This window comes from Podarcis pityusensis (assembly GCF_964106645.2).
Source record: "Podarcis pityusensis genome assembly, chromosome: 12".
In the NCBI taxonomy this organism is placed as follows: Eukaryota; Metazoa; Chordata; class Lepidosauria; order Squamata; family Lacertidae; genus Podarcis; species Podarcis pityusensis.
Window position 1 is genome coordinate 34,842,345 of NC_138037.1, and position 18,669 is coordinate 34,861,013.

At 41.5% G+C, this 18,669-nt stretch overlaps 1 protein-coding gene across 5 annotated transcripts in view; it reads left to right on the forward strand.

The window, feature by feature from the left end:
* DNAH11 (dynein axonemal heavy chain 11) overlaps positions 1 to 18,669 on the forward strand; it is a 147,063-nt gene that overhangs the window by 117,482 nt on the left and 10,912 nt on the right. For all 5 annotated transcript variants that reach the window (XM_080974522.1, XM_080974521.1, XM_080974524.1 and 2 more), the window contains 10 exons: positions 2,634 to 2,838; positions 4,070 to 4,234; positions 5,105 to 5,245; positions 6,750 to 6,920; positions 9,407 to 9,529; positions 10,673 to 10,866; positions 11,885 to 12,033; positions 13,346 to 13,473; positions 14,850 to 15,077; positions 15,724 to 15,915. In XM_080974522.1, the coding sequence (XP_080830648.1) occupies positions 2,634 to 2,838; positions 4,070 to 4,234; positions 5,105 to 5,245; positions 6,750 to 6,920; positions 9,407 to 9,529; positions 10,673 to 10,866; positions 11,885 to 12,033; positions 13,346 to 13,473; positions 14,850 to 15,077; positions 15,724 to 15,915 (1,696 nt within the window). The remainder of the gene's footprint in view (positions 1 to 2,633; positions 2,839 to 4,069; positions 4,235 to 5,104; positions 5,246 to 6,749; positions 6,921 to 9,406; positions 9,530 to 10,672; positions 10,867 to 11,884; positions 12,034 to 13,345; positions 13,474 to 14,849; positions 15,078 to 15,723; positions 15,916 to 18,669) is intronic.

The following is an 18,669-nucleotide window of genomic DNA, read 5'->3' on the forward strand; positions in this document are numbered from 1 at the left end:
ATGTGATAGAAAAGTAAACAGCAAGGTTTGTGCATTTATTTTAGTTTTGCATTTCCTTTTCCCGCAGGAGAACATTTGTGTACATAAATGACTTGACCCAAGGTCACAATATAAATCTGGGCCTATATCTCTCTGAGTAAGAGTGAACTCAGCTGCTTTTTCATTTTCCTCTAGAGGTCTCTACATAAACTTTAGATTCTCCTCTGCAACATGGAGGTGAAGTCCCACCATATTTGTCTAAGAATTTTACTCACATCACCTATTCAAGGTTCTAAAACCTGAGCCCAAGCTTGCTACACCATCATCTCCTATACCATGGGTAGGCAAACTAAGGCCCGGGGGCCAGATCCGGCCCAATCGCCTTCTAAATCCGGCCCTCAGAAGGTCCAGGAATCAGTGTGTTTTTACATGAGTAGACTATGTGCTTTTATTTAAAATGCACCTCTGGGTTATTTGTGGGGCATAGGAATTCATTCATTTCCCCCCAAAAAATATAGTCAGCCCCCCCAAGGTCTGAGGGACAGTGGACCGGCCCCCTGCTGAAAAAGTTTGCTGACCCCTGTCCTATACTATCCTAGACATAAATGTCTTGCTGAATCTGATATACTGATTCTGTGGTCTCTTCTTCTACTTTTGGCTAATGTCATAGCTGACCCATAAGAGCAATAGCACAAACATTTATTTCCCCCACACCTGCAATTAACAAAAAACCCAACGTAGCTGCAGTGATAAAACTCACTGAGTCATTGTGCAGTGCTTGCCTTTCATAGCTAATAACCACAGAAATTGGGGATGATTTATTACTTCTGTGCAATGAGCACCTATAAAGTAGAATCTCAGTGCAAGGCTCCAGAACTCATTTTACAACAAGCCATTTTAGCGTTGCGGTAGCAAAGTATTGTTCCCCAGGTAAGATTCTTGATAAACAAACAAGAACAGTGAGTTACAAAATTGCCCTCTTTGTTCTGTTGCTAATTTCTGAGCTTGGTCTTCCGTTGTCCCCCTGCATTATGGACCTGCAGTCAGCTTAGTCAAATATTCAGCATATACGGTGCACCCAACCGTTTCCTACACATTGAAATGGCAGTGGAACCTTGTTCTTTTATTTAGCTTGATAAAATAGTACCATACCAAAAAGAGATCTGTCCGTGCATGTGGATAGTTGTTTTGGGCTGTCTATAATTGGGGCATACATCCTTCAGAATGGAAGTTGGCACGATTTTTTTCTCCTAGGGGCAGTAGCAGTCAACAGGGTGCCACAGGTAGAGCAGCGTTGCTCACCAGGCATCCCAAAGGTGAGTGTCACTGCCAGTTACGAAGAGGCGAGGCTGTCGTTCCCTCTGCTGCCTGCATTTCTTACTTCCTCTTGATTGAGGGGATGAGGGTGGCATCTCAGAATTGCCCTGCCTTCTGCCTGGTGCTCTACACCTCTCCCCTTCCCCGCTCTGAGTGCAGAGATTGTCTCACTCTCATGTACCTCTTCCTCCCCGGAGGGAACTGGGAAGATGAGGTGAAGGAATAGGTGAGAATCAATGGATACTTGCCTCTTCCCCTCCCTGTCACCAGTCTCTGATGCTCTGCTCCTTAGCAGTGGGCCCCATAGCCCACTGGGCCCCTCCTCAGGTTCGTCCTCTCCCCATTCTGTGCTACCCCTGGGCTCAGCCTCCTCCTGGTTCTGTCAGCCCTTGACAATGTTGTCAGTGTCCCCAATGGCCATACTCCTGTTTTTAGCTCATTTGATATTTTTAGTTCTCCTACTCCCCATGTAGGTTAGAGAACAGGACATGATCCACCAGGGAAAGGGGGACAATAAAGGGGGATAAAAAGTGAAGTGAAATTATTCACATGTGTTAGAAAACTGAACTAGCTTCACTTTAAGGGGTCAAGTTTGAAATAGGGAAAGCTATATAAAGGGAAGCAGTAAGAAGTACATTACTGGCAAACATGGATGTCAGCACATTCCTCACTACAAGCATGTTCCTCAGGAGGGGAAGAATACACAGAATACATCCTGCATTTCATATAATTAGTTTTGAAATACAGATGTCCAAAACTGTTCATAAGTATCCTCTTGCAGAATTGCTCGGCTATATTTATTGCATCCTTACAAATCGTTTGTAACCCAAACAAAAAATTAGACAGATGTTTATTACAACTTAGAAAATTGTAAAGATGAATGGAAAAACTGGAAGCAACTGCTTCATAATTTCTGTGTTCATATAAATAAGCAAATATAATACTTTTCAGCCTTTCTCAGACTAATTCAGAAAACAGAGACGTGGGACATGAGCAAGTGGAACCATTGATACCAATAGGAGTAACTGATGGACCTTGCCTTCATTCTATAAATTTTGGGTTAATCTGGCATCCTTATATAATATCCTCAACAGGCTGCTCATATCAAGTGCATTCTTACTAACATCAGAAGTGAAAAGTATTAGTGTTGGTGTCAATAATGGGAAATGGATAATCCCTTTCTCAAGTAGGCGTAGTAGTCAGAGGCATATAAGTGGAATGTACCATCATACAACTCTGTCTCATGTGAAATAGTTTCTATGTTTATCGTAAGATGCTGATAAGCTGCATTAATCAATGCTGTGCTTTGTAACAGTTTTCATTTTAATTGATATCAGGTATATTAAGATTGAAGATCGAGAATGTGAATTCAACAAGGATTTCCGTCTCATCCTTCACACTAAGCTGGCTAATCCTCACTACAAGCCAGAGCTGCAGGCTCAGACCACTCTAATTAATTTCACAGTTACAAAGGATGGTTTGGAGGACCAGCTGTTAGCTGAGGCTGTTAGTATTGAAAGACCTGATTTGGAGACTGTGAAGGTAAACCCATGTGTGAATCAGTCAGCTCTCTAGCACTTTCAGCTCCCTCTACAAAATCTGTGTATCTCTTGTCATTTGTACTGCTTACTAGTGAATATGATGGTATTATGGCATCACACAGTAAATCAGAGTTAGCTTTGTGACGGCATCACTAAGTGGAAAATAACGCTTTCCAGTTGTCTTTAGATTAGACTAAATGTGTATGTTCAGGGCAGAGAATGCATTTCCATCACCTGGCCAACTAATCTTATACCCTGTTTGTAGGGATTTGGTAGAAATTCAGTTCATTTCTCATTTAAAGCCAAGCCTGTCTAATTCACACTTCTTGAAACAATGTGTGATCCAAAACAGAGCCATCCTGCCAGATTCACACTTTTCTGAATTTTGCAATGCTATTCTCAAGCCACGTAATGTGTACAAAAATGCCTGTACTGGGGTAAACTGTGCATAGAACGCATATATTAGTGAAAATCACATACAGGAATTCATTATAGTAAGGAAAATTGCTTTGCAAAAATGGGTGCATTGGAAGAAATTTCATTCAAAACAGTACAGTGGTACCTTGGAAGTCGAACAGAATCCGTTCCGGAAGTCCGTTCGACTTCCAAAATGTTTGGGAACCAAGGCACAACTTCCGATTGGCTGCAGAAAGCTCCTGCAGCCAATCAGAAGCCACAGAAATCACGTCAGACGTTCAGGTTCCAAAGAACATTTGAAAACCTGAACAATCACTTCAGGTTTTCAATCATTCGGAAGCCAAAACGTTCTGACTCCTAAGGCATTTGAAAACCAAGGTACGACTGTATATTGATTCATCTTCATGAGGACTTTAAAAAAAAATCATAAACTGATGCTGCTACATGCCGTTAGGAGTGTAGGTCAGTGCTATAGATGAATGTTAGCAGGATAAGCCATCATACCAAATTTTTAAGTGGATCTTGCATGCAAAAAATAATATGTAGACCATGCTTAAATTCCATTAAACTTTAATAAGCAGGGGATAACAAGATACCTTGCCTGTTCCACACAAGTCTGCCTGGGTATGCATTCAGGTGAACAAATATATAAAATAGGTATTACACTTACACTGTGATAGTCTGTTTCACACCCAAAGATGGCTGGAAGCACTCATAGGCACATACAATGCACTGTGAGAATAGGTTCTTAAAAGTTCTTCTTGCTATCAGTTATCCACATTTACAACTAAAACTTTTTCCATTGTGTTTGCCAGTCTCTTTTGACAAAACAACAGAATGATTTCAAGATTCAGCTGAAGCGCTTGGAGGACGATCTGCTGTTTCGCCTTTCCGCTGCTGAGGGCAGTTTCTTGGGAGACACTGAACTCGTGGAGAAACTTGAGACCACAAAGTCGACTGCTGCAGAGATAGAGATTAAGGCACTTACAGTTTTACTGTTTGATACTTGTCTATTTCAAAGCATCATGTTAGGTCCATATAATGCCTCATGGAGAGAGCATTGTAAAATCACAAGTGAAGACAGAAGCGGCGAGGCTTACTCCTTTCCAGTCATTTTGGCATCTGTTGAGGCAGCTCAGAATAGTTTGGAGTGGGTGGGGTGGGGATAGATAGATAGATAGATAGATAGATGATAGAACTCCTTTCTCCATGTTTCAAGGTTCACTCATTTTGATGATGGAGCATTGAGTAAATGCAAAATAATGGAAGGCAATTTGTCCCATTTGGAATGGAGAGGGGCTTACCGTGGTGGTTGGATGAGAGTTGCTTACCTTTTCCCACTTTCCTTTCCTTTTAAAAAAAGGGTGGCTAAACTCTAGCCCTTCCCTTGTTGTTGGACTACAACTCACGTCATTCCTAACCATTGACCATGCTGTCTGGGGGTGATGGGAATAGCAATGACATCTGGAGAACTTCCTGACATGTTACTGAAGCCACTGATAGGGCCTACAGCATCCTAATGAAAGGATAAAAACGTAAGAAGACTACCTTCTGCCACCATGGAAATCATTTCAGGGATTCAGTTACAACTCATGAAGCTCCAATTCACCATAAGTGGCTCACCACACGTGTTCATTATTTTGGATATGATTTCTTCAGATGTTTGAAGATTCTTCTAGGATGGAGGCCCGTGTCTTTCCATCTTATATTTGGTGTAGCTAATCCCTCCTCTGTCCTCAGTTTCAAGATAGATTAAAATCTGTTGAAGTAGATGCTAGATTAACAGCACAGCCCTATTCATATAACAATGATGGTTTTCTTGATTTACTTTCAAACATGTTGTTCTACAGGTAGCAGAAGCCAAAGAAAATGAAGTTAACATTAACGAAGCCAGAGAACATTACAGGCCAGCAGCTGCAAGAGCATCCCTTCTTTATTTCGCCATTCATGATCTGAGCAAAATCAATCCCATCTATCAGTTTTCATTGAAGGTTCGTTCTCATCCTTATTCTGATACTAAAAAATAAACATAGTGTACTAAACCTCATGAGATTTGCACTATTTTTCAGAAATGTGAAAATGGAGCCACTAATACTCATGTTTAGGTACATTAATTTATATTTGTACCCCAATTTATGTGACCAAGCACACTTTCTGAGTTTTTGCAGTACATTAAAAGCTTGCAGTAACTGTTTGATCATAAGAGTTAGGGGAAGGAAAAAAGAAAGAGTCATGTACGCTGTACAAAAATGGCTCTGCCATACCACCTTCTTAAAAACTGTTGTTGATCTCCAGCTTCAAAGGGAGATATGTCAGCGGGATGCAGTTTAGAAGAGGTTATCACAATATCAATCAGAGCTGCTGACAGCAAGTGTGTGTGTGTGTGTGTGTGTGTGTGTGTGTGTAGGTCTCCTGAGGCTTCCTGAGGGCATTTTAACAACTCCAGAGTGACATGTCCCTCTGGATCAGATAGGCAGGGCCCAAGTTTCTTGATTAAACTGATCAACAGTGGCTGCAAATCCCCACTTGGGCAAGGAGGAAAGGAAAGAAGGTTGAAGTGGGCCAGATCCTATTCCTCATCCCGGTCTACAGCAACAGGAAATGTAATGAATAATCTCTGTGCACCTGAGGTTTACATTCTTATGGTGGCATCCAATGGCACCTGCTTGTGAGCATTGAACACCCTTTTGCAGATAGTAAACTCGGTCCTTTACAGCAGAATGCAGCAGAAGCAACTGTGGTTGGAATAGTAACATCAAAGGTTTTATTTATAAAGCAAATAACAAAACAGCAAAACAACTCTCACATCCATCTTCTTCAGCAGAGGAGCAGAGAGAGGGAGGAAACATTTAAATAGTTCCCATACTCATACATCAATTAAGTAATTAAAGACAACCCGCAACATTATGCAATGTGAGAATGAGACATTACAATACTGACACTGCTGTCTTGTAGAATGTGGCCCCTGGTTTCTCTGTCTCCAAAATTTGTGTGTCCCAAAAATTTGCTCCAGACGATCCTCCACTCCTCCAGAGGCATTCAAGGGGAGATGGAAGGAAGGAGAAGCCCTCTTGCGCAAGCAGATGTATACATGTGCTACACTGGATCTACTCTTATTAGTTTTAAAAGTAAATACCACTGCATTCCAACAACAGCAGACCAATCCAGAGATTACAGCAGCTAGTTTCGAGCAATTAGCACAGGCATAGGCAAACTCGGCCCTTCAGATGTTTGGGAACTACAACTCCCATCATCCCTGACCACTGGTCCTGTTAGCTAGGGATGATGGGAGTTGTAGTCCCAAAACATCTGGAGGGCCGAGTTTGCCTATGCCTGAATTAGCAGCTTCTGTCTTTAAGAGATGGTAATTATGTTGCTGACCTTGTTTTTAAAGCATTCTGAATTACTATGCTTTTGAATTATAGAAGCCAAATCCAGGTTTCAAAAATGTTTCTCAAGAAAAGGAAAGTCTGATGTAATTCTGTGTTCCTTTAGGGTTTCAACACTGTCTTTCGTAAAGCAATTGAGCGAGCAGAGGCATCGGATGATATCCAAGGACGCATCTCCAACCTAACAGAAGCTATTACATATTTCACCTTTCTTTACGTAGGCCAGGGACTTTTTGAAAGGGACAAGCTAATTTTTCTGGGCCAGACAACATTTCAGGTGAGAAAAAGCCAACTTTAATTGCTTGCATCAATTCAGACTAGAGATACACATGTTGGTACAACATAACAGGGGAGAATTAGCATGAAAGACTCAGGGAATATGACACAATCGGACATGCTCAGTTGTGTAGAGACTTAACTTCCAAAGTCCTGATCACCAATCCCTCAAAGTCCCTGCTTTAAATGTAGTTGAAAAGAATTTTGTTACTTCAGTCAGTTTAATTATAAGTCAAAGCTAGACGAGGCAAATATTTAAGGCTTTAGAAATGATTTGTATGGGAGAGAATGTCTACCAGGAATTTCTCCTTTGGGAAGAGAAATTTTGTTCAGCAACAGATATTTAAGGTCATTATTTGTTACTCCAACTCACCATGCCCCTGCAGGGGGGAATAGCAAACCTTTTCAGCATTTAAAGGAACAAATATTTGTTGGCGATTTACCAAATAAAGCATTGAGCATGTCTAAGGAGTGTTTCCATAGTTTCCGATAGTCTGCTCTGCCAAAGGATTTTCAAAATATTAAAAACCTCCTTTTTTTTTCTTCAGAAAGTAGGTTGTCTTATTCAGGTGTGCACATTTTTTGTATACTATTCCAAAGCAGATTGTATACTTTCACTTTCCAAGCTGTAAATTGATTAGCTGCTATGGTTGAGAGGGGATGAGGAACACCAGCAGATCTCTGCCATGGCCATGTTAGGCCCCATCTATACACCTTGGCAGGAATGCCAACTTGGCCCTGCGACCATGGGTGCCCGGTGCTGTGGGTGCTATACAGCGTGCATGGCCCTGGCACTGAAATTTGTGGGTGCCTGGCCCCTTCATGGAATTTTTTAGGTGCTCAGGCACCAAGGGCCCCAGGGGATTGGCACCTATGACTCCTGGCATTAAAAGCAGCAAGCTGACCAGTGAATGAATGGCTGTCTAGACTCCGTAGTGTTCCCTTCCCAGTCTCACTATCCACCTCACTAAACTCTTCCCCAGGCTACTCTCACACAAACTTTGCTCTGCACTCGCCTGAAGTGCTTTTGCCTCACTGGAATGTGTCCTTGTTGTTACGATAATATAATATAATAATAATATAATAATAATTTATTATTTATACCCCGCCCATCTGGCTGGGTTTCCCCGGCCACTCTGGGGGGCTTCCAACAGAACACTAAAGTACAATAACCTATTAAACATTAAAAGCGTCCCTAAACAGGGCTGCCTTCAGATGTGTTCTAAAAGTTTGGTAGTTATGTTTCTCTTTGTCATCTGGTGGGAGGGCGTTCCACAGGGCGGGTGCCACTACCGAGAAGGCCCTCTGCCTGGTTCCCTGTAACTTGGCTTCTAGTAGCGAGGGAACCGCCAGAAGGCCCTCGGCGCTGGACCTCAGTATCCGGGCAGAACGATGGAGGTGGAGATGCTCCTTCAGGTCTACTGGACCGAGGCCGTTTAGGGCTTTAAAGGTCAGCATCAACACTTTGAATTGTGCTCGGAAACGTACTGGGAGCCAGTGTAGGACTTTCAAGACCAGTGTTATATGGTCTCGGCGGCCGCTCCCAGTCACCAGTCTAGCTGCCGGATTCTGGATTAGTTGATAATGCCTCTTTCCTTGCTGAATTGCGTATTGAGAGGTGTAACTGGTTGTGTGTGTCGAAACTTCATTATGCGTGTGTGGTAGAAGGTAGCCTGAAGTCATGTTTATAGCCCTGCCCACTTTGGACTGTGGCCCCCACTCGGCCTCTGGCATGCAGCCCCAAGAAGGATGCCCATAATGTAATGCAGCCTTTGGGCAGGGAAAAAATATATATTCGCTACTGCTCTAGAAGCAGGGAAACCATTTTTGAGCCCAAAGGCTTTGTTCAATCCCAGGGACCACATCCACGCCAGTGGTTGGCAGGGCCCGTGTTCAAGGACACAATCCAGCCAGGCCAAAATGCTCAAGGAAGGTGTGAACCAGGGCCAGTCAGGAGTGTGGCCTAAGGAGATGGGGACATGGGTAGGAAGAGTCATGAAGGCCAGATAAGGAGCCTGAGATGCTGCATTTTTGCCCCCAGGCCTAAAGTTCCACACATACATATTTGAAGGGATGATTGCCTAAGAACTGTTCATTTGAGAAATGTGTATGAGTCCATTTCCTTCTTTTTTAGTAGTGCTGATTTCATATTTCGCAAAGGGAATATATGGGTCTGATATTCCCTTTTCCTTTTCCTGTAATTTTGTTGGAAGCAGCCCAGAGTAGCTGAGTACAGATGGGTGGGCTGGAAAATTATTATTATTATTATTATTATTATTATTATTATTATTACTATTATCATCGTCATCGTCATCAGACCAAGTGCAAAAAATGTATGTCTAACCAGAGCGGTCATGAAGGCAGAAATGCTCAATACTTTGTGCTACTTATGTATAAAATAGAATTATGGCAGTGCAGATCATTATACAGTAACACCTTTCTTCATAGTGACTCTCACGGTATTTCCCAATTTTGTTCACTTCCTAGATTTTGTTGAGAAGTAAAGAAATAGAACTCACTGAACTGAATTTCCTGCTACGATTTACAATTGAACACACCTACAAAAGTCCTGTGGACTTTTTAACTACTCAGTCATGGAGTGCCATTAGGGTAAGTTTCACGACCAACCAGCTGCCTATAAGGAACCAAGCAGATGCCTGCATATACCCAAACAGCTTTATGCTTAGTTGTGAGCACCTTTTACACTTTTTAATGCGCTAACTTCTCTACATTGCACAAAACATTCTGTTTTATATAGGAATGGCTTCTGTTTCTCTCCTGCTCCCCCATGAAGAAGCAGGTTTGAGGGCCTTGCCATCTGCAACCCACTCCAGCATGCAGGATGTGAGCAAAGAATTACACTCCCCCCTCTACACCCCCCCCCCACTTTTCTGCTTCCATCTCAAGACCTGGAAGCAGAGGACTGCATGGCTACCTGCCTGTCTGCATTGCCACTTTTCTTTAGGGGCTTCTCTACCTTTTTCAGTATAATTAATTAATTAATATTTGTATGCCACCCTTCATCAGTAGATCTCAGGTTTATTCATAATATGAAGTACCCCCACATGCTTACTCACTCCCAGATGTCGTCTTCACAAGCTGTCATGTGTAAGAGCATGAGAACAGCCTGTTGGATCAAGCCAGTGGCTAATCAGATGCTTGATTCTGTTCTCACAGTGGCCAATCAGATGCTTGAGAGAAGCCTGCAAGCAGGACATGAGCACAACACTCTGCCCATCTGTGATTCCCAGCGATTGGTACGCAGAGACGGATGTCTCTGACTGTGGATGTAGAACATGCCCCTCATGGCTAGTAGCCATTAGTTTTGTCCTCCTTGAATTTTCAGAAGACAAGGAAGGGTGTCTACTCAGATGGGAAGGGAGGGCATGTTCAAACAAGGGAGACCGTATATGAGAGAGGAAGAGCTGCTCTGAGTGGGGAAGAAAAAAACCTTTATGGGGCAGGTTTTGGACTAAAGTAACTTGGGTCTGCTTGTGGCCACCAAAGAAAACTTTGCTGGCTGTTTGTGTGCCCATAGATGTGCCACACTGGCAATGTCCACACTAAGGTTTAGTGGTCCATGGTGAAATTGCTAAGGTTTGGCGAAATCCTACACACTTTGGTATATTGCAAGAGAGTGTAATATGTGTGGTGGGAGAGGGTAAACAGCATCTCAATAATTGCCACTTATTTCTCTCTTAGTGCGAACAGTTGGCGTGTCAATAAATCAGGCTTGCCATTGTTCTGTTTCAGGCCATTGCCTTAATGGATGAATTTCGAGGATTAGATAGAGACATAGAAGGTTCTGCCAAGAGATGGAAAAAATGGGTAGATTCAGAATGCCCAGAAAAGGAAAAGTTCCCTCAGGAATGGAAAAGCAAAACTTCTTTTCAGAAGCTTATCATGCTACGAGCATTACGCCCAGATCGGATGACATATGCTCTGAGGTACTGCATGTTTGACTTTGTGAACTCCTTTTATATTTATCACATTTATTTATGTACTCCATTTAGTTATGTGTACAAGTTGCATGATCTGTCAAATCGCACTTACAGAAATAACTAAAAAAAAGCATCAAACACATGAGCAGATGGCTGTACAGTGGCCATTCTAAATCTATGTGCACGTCATGAGGTAATCCATTCATATCATTCTCCTCCCTCCCAAACACTTTTCCTTTTGTGTCATACATTGTAAGCCTGTGGGCAGGGACTGTCTTATTTTGTTGTTGTTATTTATTGTTTGATTTGTAAGCTGTTCTGGGAGCCTTTTGGCAGAAGAGTAGGATTTTAAAATTAATTAAATAAGTATCTAGCCACTTGTCTCACAGAACTGTCAATTCTACCACACCATTGCAGTCTCTCTTTCTCGCTGTTTACGGTGATGTAGTGAAATACATACACTAGTTGAACAAGGCAAGTGATACATATGAAATGACTGTTACATGGAGAGTCTTCAATGCACTCTGGATTTAAAATACCAATATGAAACATCACTCATTTATACGAATTAGACCTTAGGATTTTGGCTCCTGGTTAATTTAGACACAACAGTTAATCAGTTGGGATGTTTTCCCTTCAAGCCATACAACAGAACTTAGCTCAGCTTTTTGGGTTTTCTACACGTTGGTGGAATAGAATAGAATTGAAAGGATATTTAGGAAAATAGAGAATGTGAGACTTGGGACCTAGAAAAACAGCTGAGACACTAAGGATGTATGCCTCAACCACCTCTTTCCCATCAACATGTGCAGACTGTATGCTAGACTCTTAATGCTCTGAATCAGGCTTCCCCAACCTGGTGAACTCCAGATATTTGGGACTACAAATCTGTTCAGCCCCATCCAGGGTGGCCAGTGACCAGAATGATGGGAAATGTCCAAAACATCTGTATGGCACCAGGATAAGGAAGCTTTCTCTATATGTTAACATATGTTCATTATATATACATTATATATTTTTGTAGAAACTTTGTAGAGGAAAAGCTCGGCTCAAAGTATGTGGATGGCACAAGAATAGACTTGGCAAAATCTTATGAAGAAAGCAGTCCAGCCACTCCAATATTTTTCATTCTTTCTCCTGGAGTCGATCCTCTTAAAGATGTGGAGGCACTTGGTGAGCATGTTTTGTTGAATAGGTATTGTTGGGGTGGTTTTTAAAACATGGGCAGGTGAATTGGCAACATTCCAAATCTTGCAAAACACAAAATGCGAACAGAATTTGTCGTGTTCGTGTGGAATGCTGTGAACCGTGGTTTAATGCTACATGGACAAACCTCACTGAGCCCTAGCAAAGTGTGTTATTAGGGAGTGTTGGAAAAGAGAATGCATGTTTGATGATGGAAAGGGCCCTCATTTTGACATGCGACATTCAGAGGCATTCTGGTAGGAATTCTGACATGGCTGTGGGTAACAGGAACTCTCTCCAATAGTTGTTAATGTTGCTGATTTGCAAAGTCCGCAGAGCTTTTCTTAATGCATAGTTTATGATTGGTAACAACAGGGGTTTGTGCTTTGAGTTAGACAGAGCGGGAGTCGGTCTTTAATTAATGCATGTTAAGCTAACACACAAAAAAAGCCCACAAATAGTCATTATCAAGGAATAAAGCAGATTTAAATTTGGAATTGTTTTCCTCAACAAGAGTTAAGTTTTAAAGATTTCCCCCTCTCTTGCCCTAGCCCTCCATTCACTCTGGAAGGGTGGATAAAATGTGTGAGGCTATTAACGCTGCAGCGTGAAGAAATTTTTAGATTGAACATTCCTCTGCTTGGCATAATGCAAGCTCTTTTGTGCCGTTTCTTACCTTTTGAGTAGATGAGGGCCAGAGGGCAATTTTCTCCATGCTCATGTAATCTTGTGCCCCCTGTGACTAAATAATGGTCATTATACAAACTATATTCAATTGTGTAAGAAACTGCCGCTTTGTACTTAGGATTACTATTCCCCACTGACTCTGCTGAGAATACCAGGTTAATACAGCTGTGACCTGACTGTGCTCAATTTAAACTCGGGCCTCACAAGGTGAGAGGCTTGCACATTTACCCACTGAACCAATCAGTTAAAAAACTGATGTGATAGCTACCACATGTTGCTCCCTTTTTTTATAAGGGAAATGGCTTGCACCCCCTGTAAGAGTTTATAAAGCTCTGTAACAATACCTAGCATCTATCAAAATGTCAAAAGGTTCGTTATCTTAAAACCAAGGGAGCAGATTTCTGCAGGGTTTTTCCCCTAATACCAGCCATAAGGCTGCTGTTGAGAGCTCGCAATTTTGCTTGTTGAAATTGTGTTGAGTGACGAACTAATGTGTATTGTCCCAGTGATTGGTGAAATTAATGGGGCATTATCTTCCCCCCACCCTTTCCCTCCATCCCCTTCCTCCTTTCCACTTTTGCTCGCCTCCCCACCTCTGTTGCTCCACTTGCAGGCAAAAAACTTGACTTCACAATTGATTCTGGGAAATTTCATAATATCTCTTTGGGGCAAGGGCAAGAGGTTGTTGCGGAAGAGGCATTAAAGAAAGCTGCCAGGCATGGGCACTGGGTTATTCTGCAAGTAAGTGTGAAATGGCATGATTTGACGTTCCTTATGTGTTCTGTCGTGGGGCTTACTCTGCACATACTTAACCTGTGAAATGTCTGCCTGTAACAAAAAATCATCAACAAGAAACAACCTTCTAAGGAATTCTGAGAGAAGACAACTTCACCTAGCATTATTTCTTTTCACCGATCATGATAGCAGATCAAAGAGTTTGTAGAGTGGTTTGTGGGATTTGTTGCTTAACTTTCTGAAGTTAAGCACACAAAAGGCACCACCTGCTTTATTACTGCTTGATTCTTCCAAAATGGCTGCCACAGGAATGGGAGATCATCTTCCATCAAAAATATCTTTGAGGTTTTGCAAGATGGAGAATTTTCCTCTGTCCCTTAGTATCCATTATGCAGTGACAAATAAACTTGCAAGAGGAAAGTTAACAAAAAAATAAGGATTGGCGAACATGTCAATTTCATTGTTCCTCTTTTATCCAATCTTAAATTTCAGTCCTACACATTTCTACATCTAATTCTACAAAACAGCATTTTTGTGCAAAATACACATTTTTATGTGCCACTCTGTCTCATATACACATTTATGTGAAGCAATTTCCCCCTATGTAATCTGTTTTTAATATTATTTTCATTAATGTATGCATTTATATGCACACTTTACCATTGTATAAGCATTTTTGTACGCATTGTTTGGCTCAAGAATTGCATTGCAAAGTTCAGATAACTGCAAAGTTCAAATGATGGCTGCATTTTGGTTCACATATTGTTGTGAAAAATGTGAAATTTGTAAGTTCACCTTTACATATGAACAGAATTGTATTTTTTCCCTACCCCTACTAAGGGTGGGTGGCATGCATTTTCTTCCATGCAAGCATGTGTGCATAAGATCCACACATGTCCACACAATTTTGGGGAAGATGTCCAAAGAAAAATATCCAGCTATGGAAAAGTTCTGTGCCTCTATGTCCAGGTCATTGCTAGACTTTGGGACCATGATACTTAGCAGTCAGACATTAGTACTTTTTTCAGCTTCTGATTTGTCGCTTTTGTTAATCGTCCCAGCGTTCCTAAATCCTACTGAACATTATCTGAGCTCTGGAGAGAGTTAGCAGGCTTAAGTGCATGGGTGGTTATAGTTGACATGATTTATATATGCTAGTGCTTAGCAAATCAAGGCCTAATAGCACCTAGAGATAGTGAAGTCCTTCCTAATGTAACATATTAAAATAAAGTCTCTATCTTTTACTCCTCTCTGAAACTTAGAATTAAATCATATTTGGAGTATTAGCTGTTTTGTTCTTGTTATGCAACTGAGATAATTAAAGCTACATTTAAAATAATAAACTTGCTCTTATAATTGAAGTTTTGCATGCTCTCAAACAGAACATACACCTCGTAGTCAAATGGCTGGGGACATTAGAGAAGCTACTGGAGGAACAGAGCAGAGAAAGTCACCCCGACTACCGTGTCTTTATAAGTGCAGAACCAGCTCCAAGTCCTGAAGAACACGTCATACCTCAAGGAATATTAGAGAACAGTATTAAAATTATTAATGAGCCTCCTACTGGAATGCTGGCAAATCTTCATGCTGCTCTCTATAATTTTGACCAGGTGAGGAGAAAATGTTCACTGGTAGTTTTGCTTTATTTCTTCTTCAGAATGAGGCATTCTGGGTGAGGGGGGAGCACTTGCACTGCCTACCACATTGGGTTGTAGGGTTTAGAAATGTATTTATTTGATATAATTTATATACTGCTTGGTTGTAAAAGTGTAAGAAACACTGTTTGAATTTTAAACAAGATTTCTGTCTGTGGCATTGCAGGCGCTCTTGTCGGCCATCTTGTCACAAATGCCTTGCTCTGGGAAAGGACCCCATTTGCCCTTTCTCATGACAAAGCAGGGAGGAAGTGGCAACAAAGAAGTGACCAGTGCTGTTGCCACAAACCAGAAATCAGAAAAAAAACTAATGAGGGTTGATAAGAGGAGGAATGGGGACAAGGAGCTGGGAGGAGGAACAGGCAATAAGAGGGATGGTGCAAGAATGGAGTGCCCATCTTAGGAGGTGTAGTCCTTTTTTGCTGGTCCTGTAAACTTACTTCCAGTTTTACCTTTTGCTAAGATGAAAATATTAATAGATTCTTATTGTTTCTGTTTAGTTGTCATTAATCCTAGTAAGGAAACTACAGCTGTAGTCTCTAAAGCTTGTTGGTGATGTGATAGAAATACTGTTTTTTTCCATAATCCTTTGTTTTAACAGGATACACTTGAATTGTGTACCCGAGAACAAGAGTTCAAAAGTATCTTCTTTTCCCTCTGCTACTTTCACACCTGTGTTGCTGGGAGACTCAAGTTTGGACCTCAAGGATGGAATCAAAGATACCCTTTTAACATAGGAGATCTCACCATTTGTGTCAATGTCCTCTACAACTACCTGGAAGCAAACTCTAAGGTAACAACTTGGAGACCAAGTGTCTTCTGGCCAAGATGGTGGTGATTTTTTTTTTGTTCCTTAGTTTTAGAAGTGAACAAGGGAAGGTGAAATATATATTTTTTAGTGAAATAGTTGAAATGTGTATCTGCTGTTGGGTATACAAATTGGGCAGATCAGAGGTTTTCCACAGAGGATGCTTAAATTTCATAACATAGGTTGAACCAGTTGCACACTTGGTGGGTTTACTAAAGTAAGTAAGTGAGTGAGTGAGTGAATGAATGAATAAATAAATAAATAAATAAGCCCTTCATTATGTTAACGAAAACAGTGCTTTACATGTGCATATATGCCAAATTCATTAGGCAGGTAATGAAGCATTTTGCACAACTGTAATTACATACAGCAGTCCTGACAGTTCATAACATTGCATTAATAATCACTACAATTAATTCTGATGATGGAAGCAATTTACAGCACGTCACATATATAAATAATGGTGTATTTCCTTCATGTGTCGTTATTATGTATTAAGGAGGCCACCTTGTTGTGACTTTCTCAGGAATGTTCCCCTTGAGTTCAAGTTTAAAGCTAGATGAATGATTTGCTCTGTTTTGAGATTGGTTGCCAATCGGAAGATGCAAAACCATTCAGGTGTTACCATTCATTAAACCAATTATTCACATATGTAGCAAAGGTAGGTTAGTACTTTCTAAGTCTAGCAAAGACTTAGTAGGTTGGTACTTGCACTTAGGCACATGCAATTTGGTTAGTAATTAAGCTATCCAGTATTCTCACTCTAGCCTGGGAATTAGTTTTGTGCTACTTGCTTACTTGCAATTGCAGTATGAATCGGAATACTGCAATTTCTAGCTTTTCCAGATTAGATAAATAAAAAAACTGGATATCTACTGTGAATCGGTTATTTCGTGAAAATGATATTCGGTGTCATCATTTCAATAAGCGTTTTATTCTATAGTGATGCACATGGGACTTGATGCAAAACATTGCAATTTTTCCGACCTTCCCTATGAACCAGGAGGCAAGTGGGAGAATATCCTTAATTGGTTCCTAAGCTGTTGTGGTCATAAAGATGTTGGCTATTTGCAGTATGGTAGCGCTGCAGAGAGCTTGCTGGGGAGACCATGCATTAAAAAGGGACTCAAAAATAACTTAAACAAGGTTTTAATTACAAAAACAAAAACTCCTTATACACTAAATACATCAACAACAAACCAGACCCAACCACCAGCCCATCCCCCAGGGTAATGGGAGAGCTAGGTGCTGCTCCTTATATACTACACCCAATTGCTGACGCAGCTTAATCAATACAACTCAGCAGCGCCTGCTGTGTTTCACAGCTGTAAAGCTGGGTCTCGTTATTTTGCTCTGGCCCTTGCTCCGGCCCCTTAAAGATATACACATCAGGTGGAACAATGATGAACCTTTACATTTAAAGAAACCATTCAACAGAAGGTTCTCTCTCACTCTGACCAAGGCAGCCAGGCCTGGTCATCCAAACTGTTCTACCTAAAATCCCCTGAGCCAGCAGCCGTATTTGGGCCTGGCCTGCCCTCTGAAGGAAAGCTAAACAAAATTATCCACCCAAAGCCCTTCCACAAGTCCAGCATGGGGAGAACACAAAGCATAATGGATAATTTTTACAGTCCTCATTTACCTTTTCCCCTTCCCCTTACATATTCTTACTTAGTAAGACATATACTCAGTAACTGACAATGAGATGGGGCATTGCTGTTCACCTGACCTCTGATTAGTCATGTGAAGGCAGAGGACAAGGAAGTTGATGCAGTGCACGTTCACCAAGAGGCATGTCGGATTGTCTCCATCAGCGCCTTTGCACTGTGCTGACCTCCCTGCCGCTTCACCCCCTTTCTCTGTCTGCTAGTAAGTAGCAGCAAGGCAACTCAAGTGAGCAGCAGCATCTCCCCATGCCATCTACTGCTTCGTATCTCTGGGTTCCCTCTAGGGTAGCAACATGTAAACAGAGCTCCTGCTCCTTTAATAACTCTATAGAAGAGGGAGTTTCAGCAGGTGTGCCTTGTCAGGACAAGCAACATGCACTTCCCTCTTCTCCATAACTATCAAAGGTGCAGAAGGCCTGCTCCCCCCCCCCCCCTTTTGTTTTTTGCATCTGGCTCCCTTAGTTCCCTCCTATATTTGGAAAACTTCAGTTTGCTTGTCTGTGGTCGTATTTTGCTTCCAAATCATTGGAATGAGCCCACCAACATTACAGTTAATGACTGCAGAACTGGTTTTACAAGCACAGTCCTGTCTGTGCAGAAATTCACTGGGACTTATTGCCAGGTAAGTTGCTATAGGATTACTGTCTTAGTTTGCAATGTTGTTTAAGCAATGTATACTAGACTAGGTTTCATTTCTCATTACGATTGATCTTTGTCTGTTCCAAACCACTGCCCCTCAGTACTTTTCTCCTTTACTGCATTGTACTTCTCATGTGCCACTTTACTTTTTTCTAATATAATATATGCATTTTAGGCAGTTACTGTATTGCAGAGTAGGGTTACAAAACATGCTACTGGAGCCTACTAAATATAGTGCAGCCTACTTCTAATGCCTAACTTTTTGCAGCCCTAATGTGGCTGGTACAAATCTTCTCTATTAAGCTTGTTTCTCTAATTACATGATCAATTTCACTTTACACATTTCCTTCTGTGTAGTTTTGCCCCCTCGGGGCATTTGCTGCTTACTTTTACAAAGGCCACGAGACCTTTGGGATGGCTGACTGCACTTTCT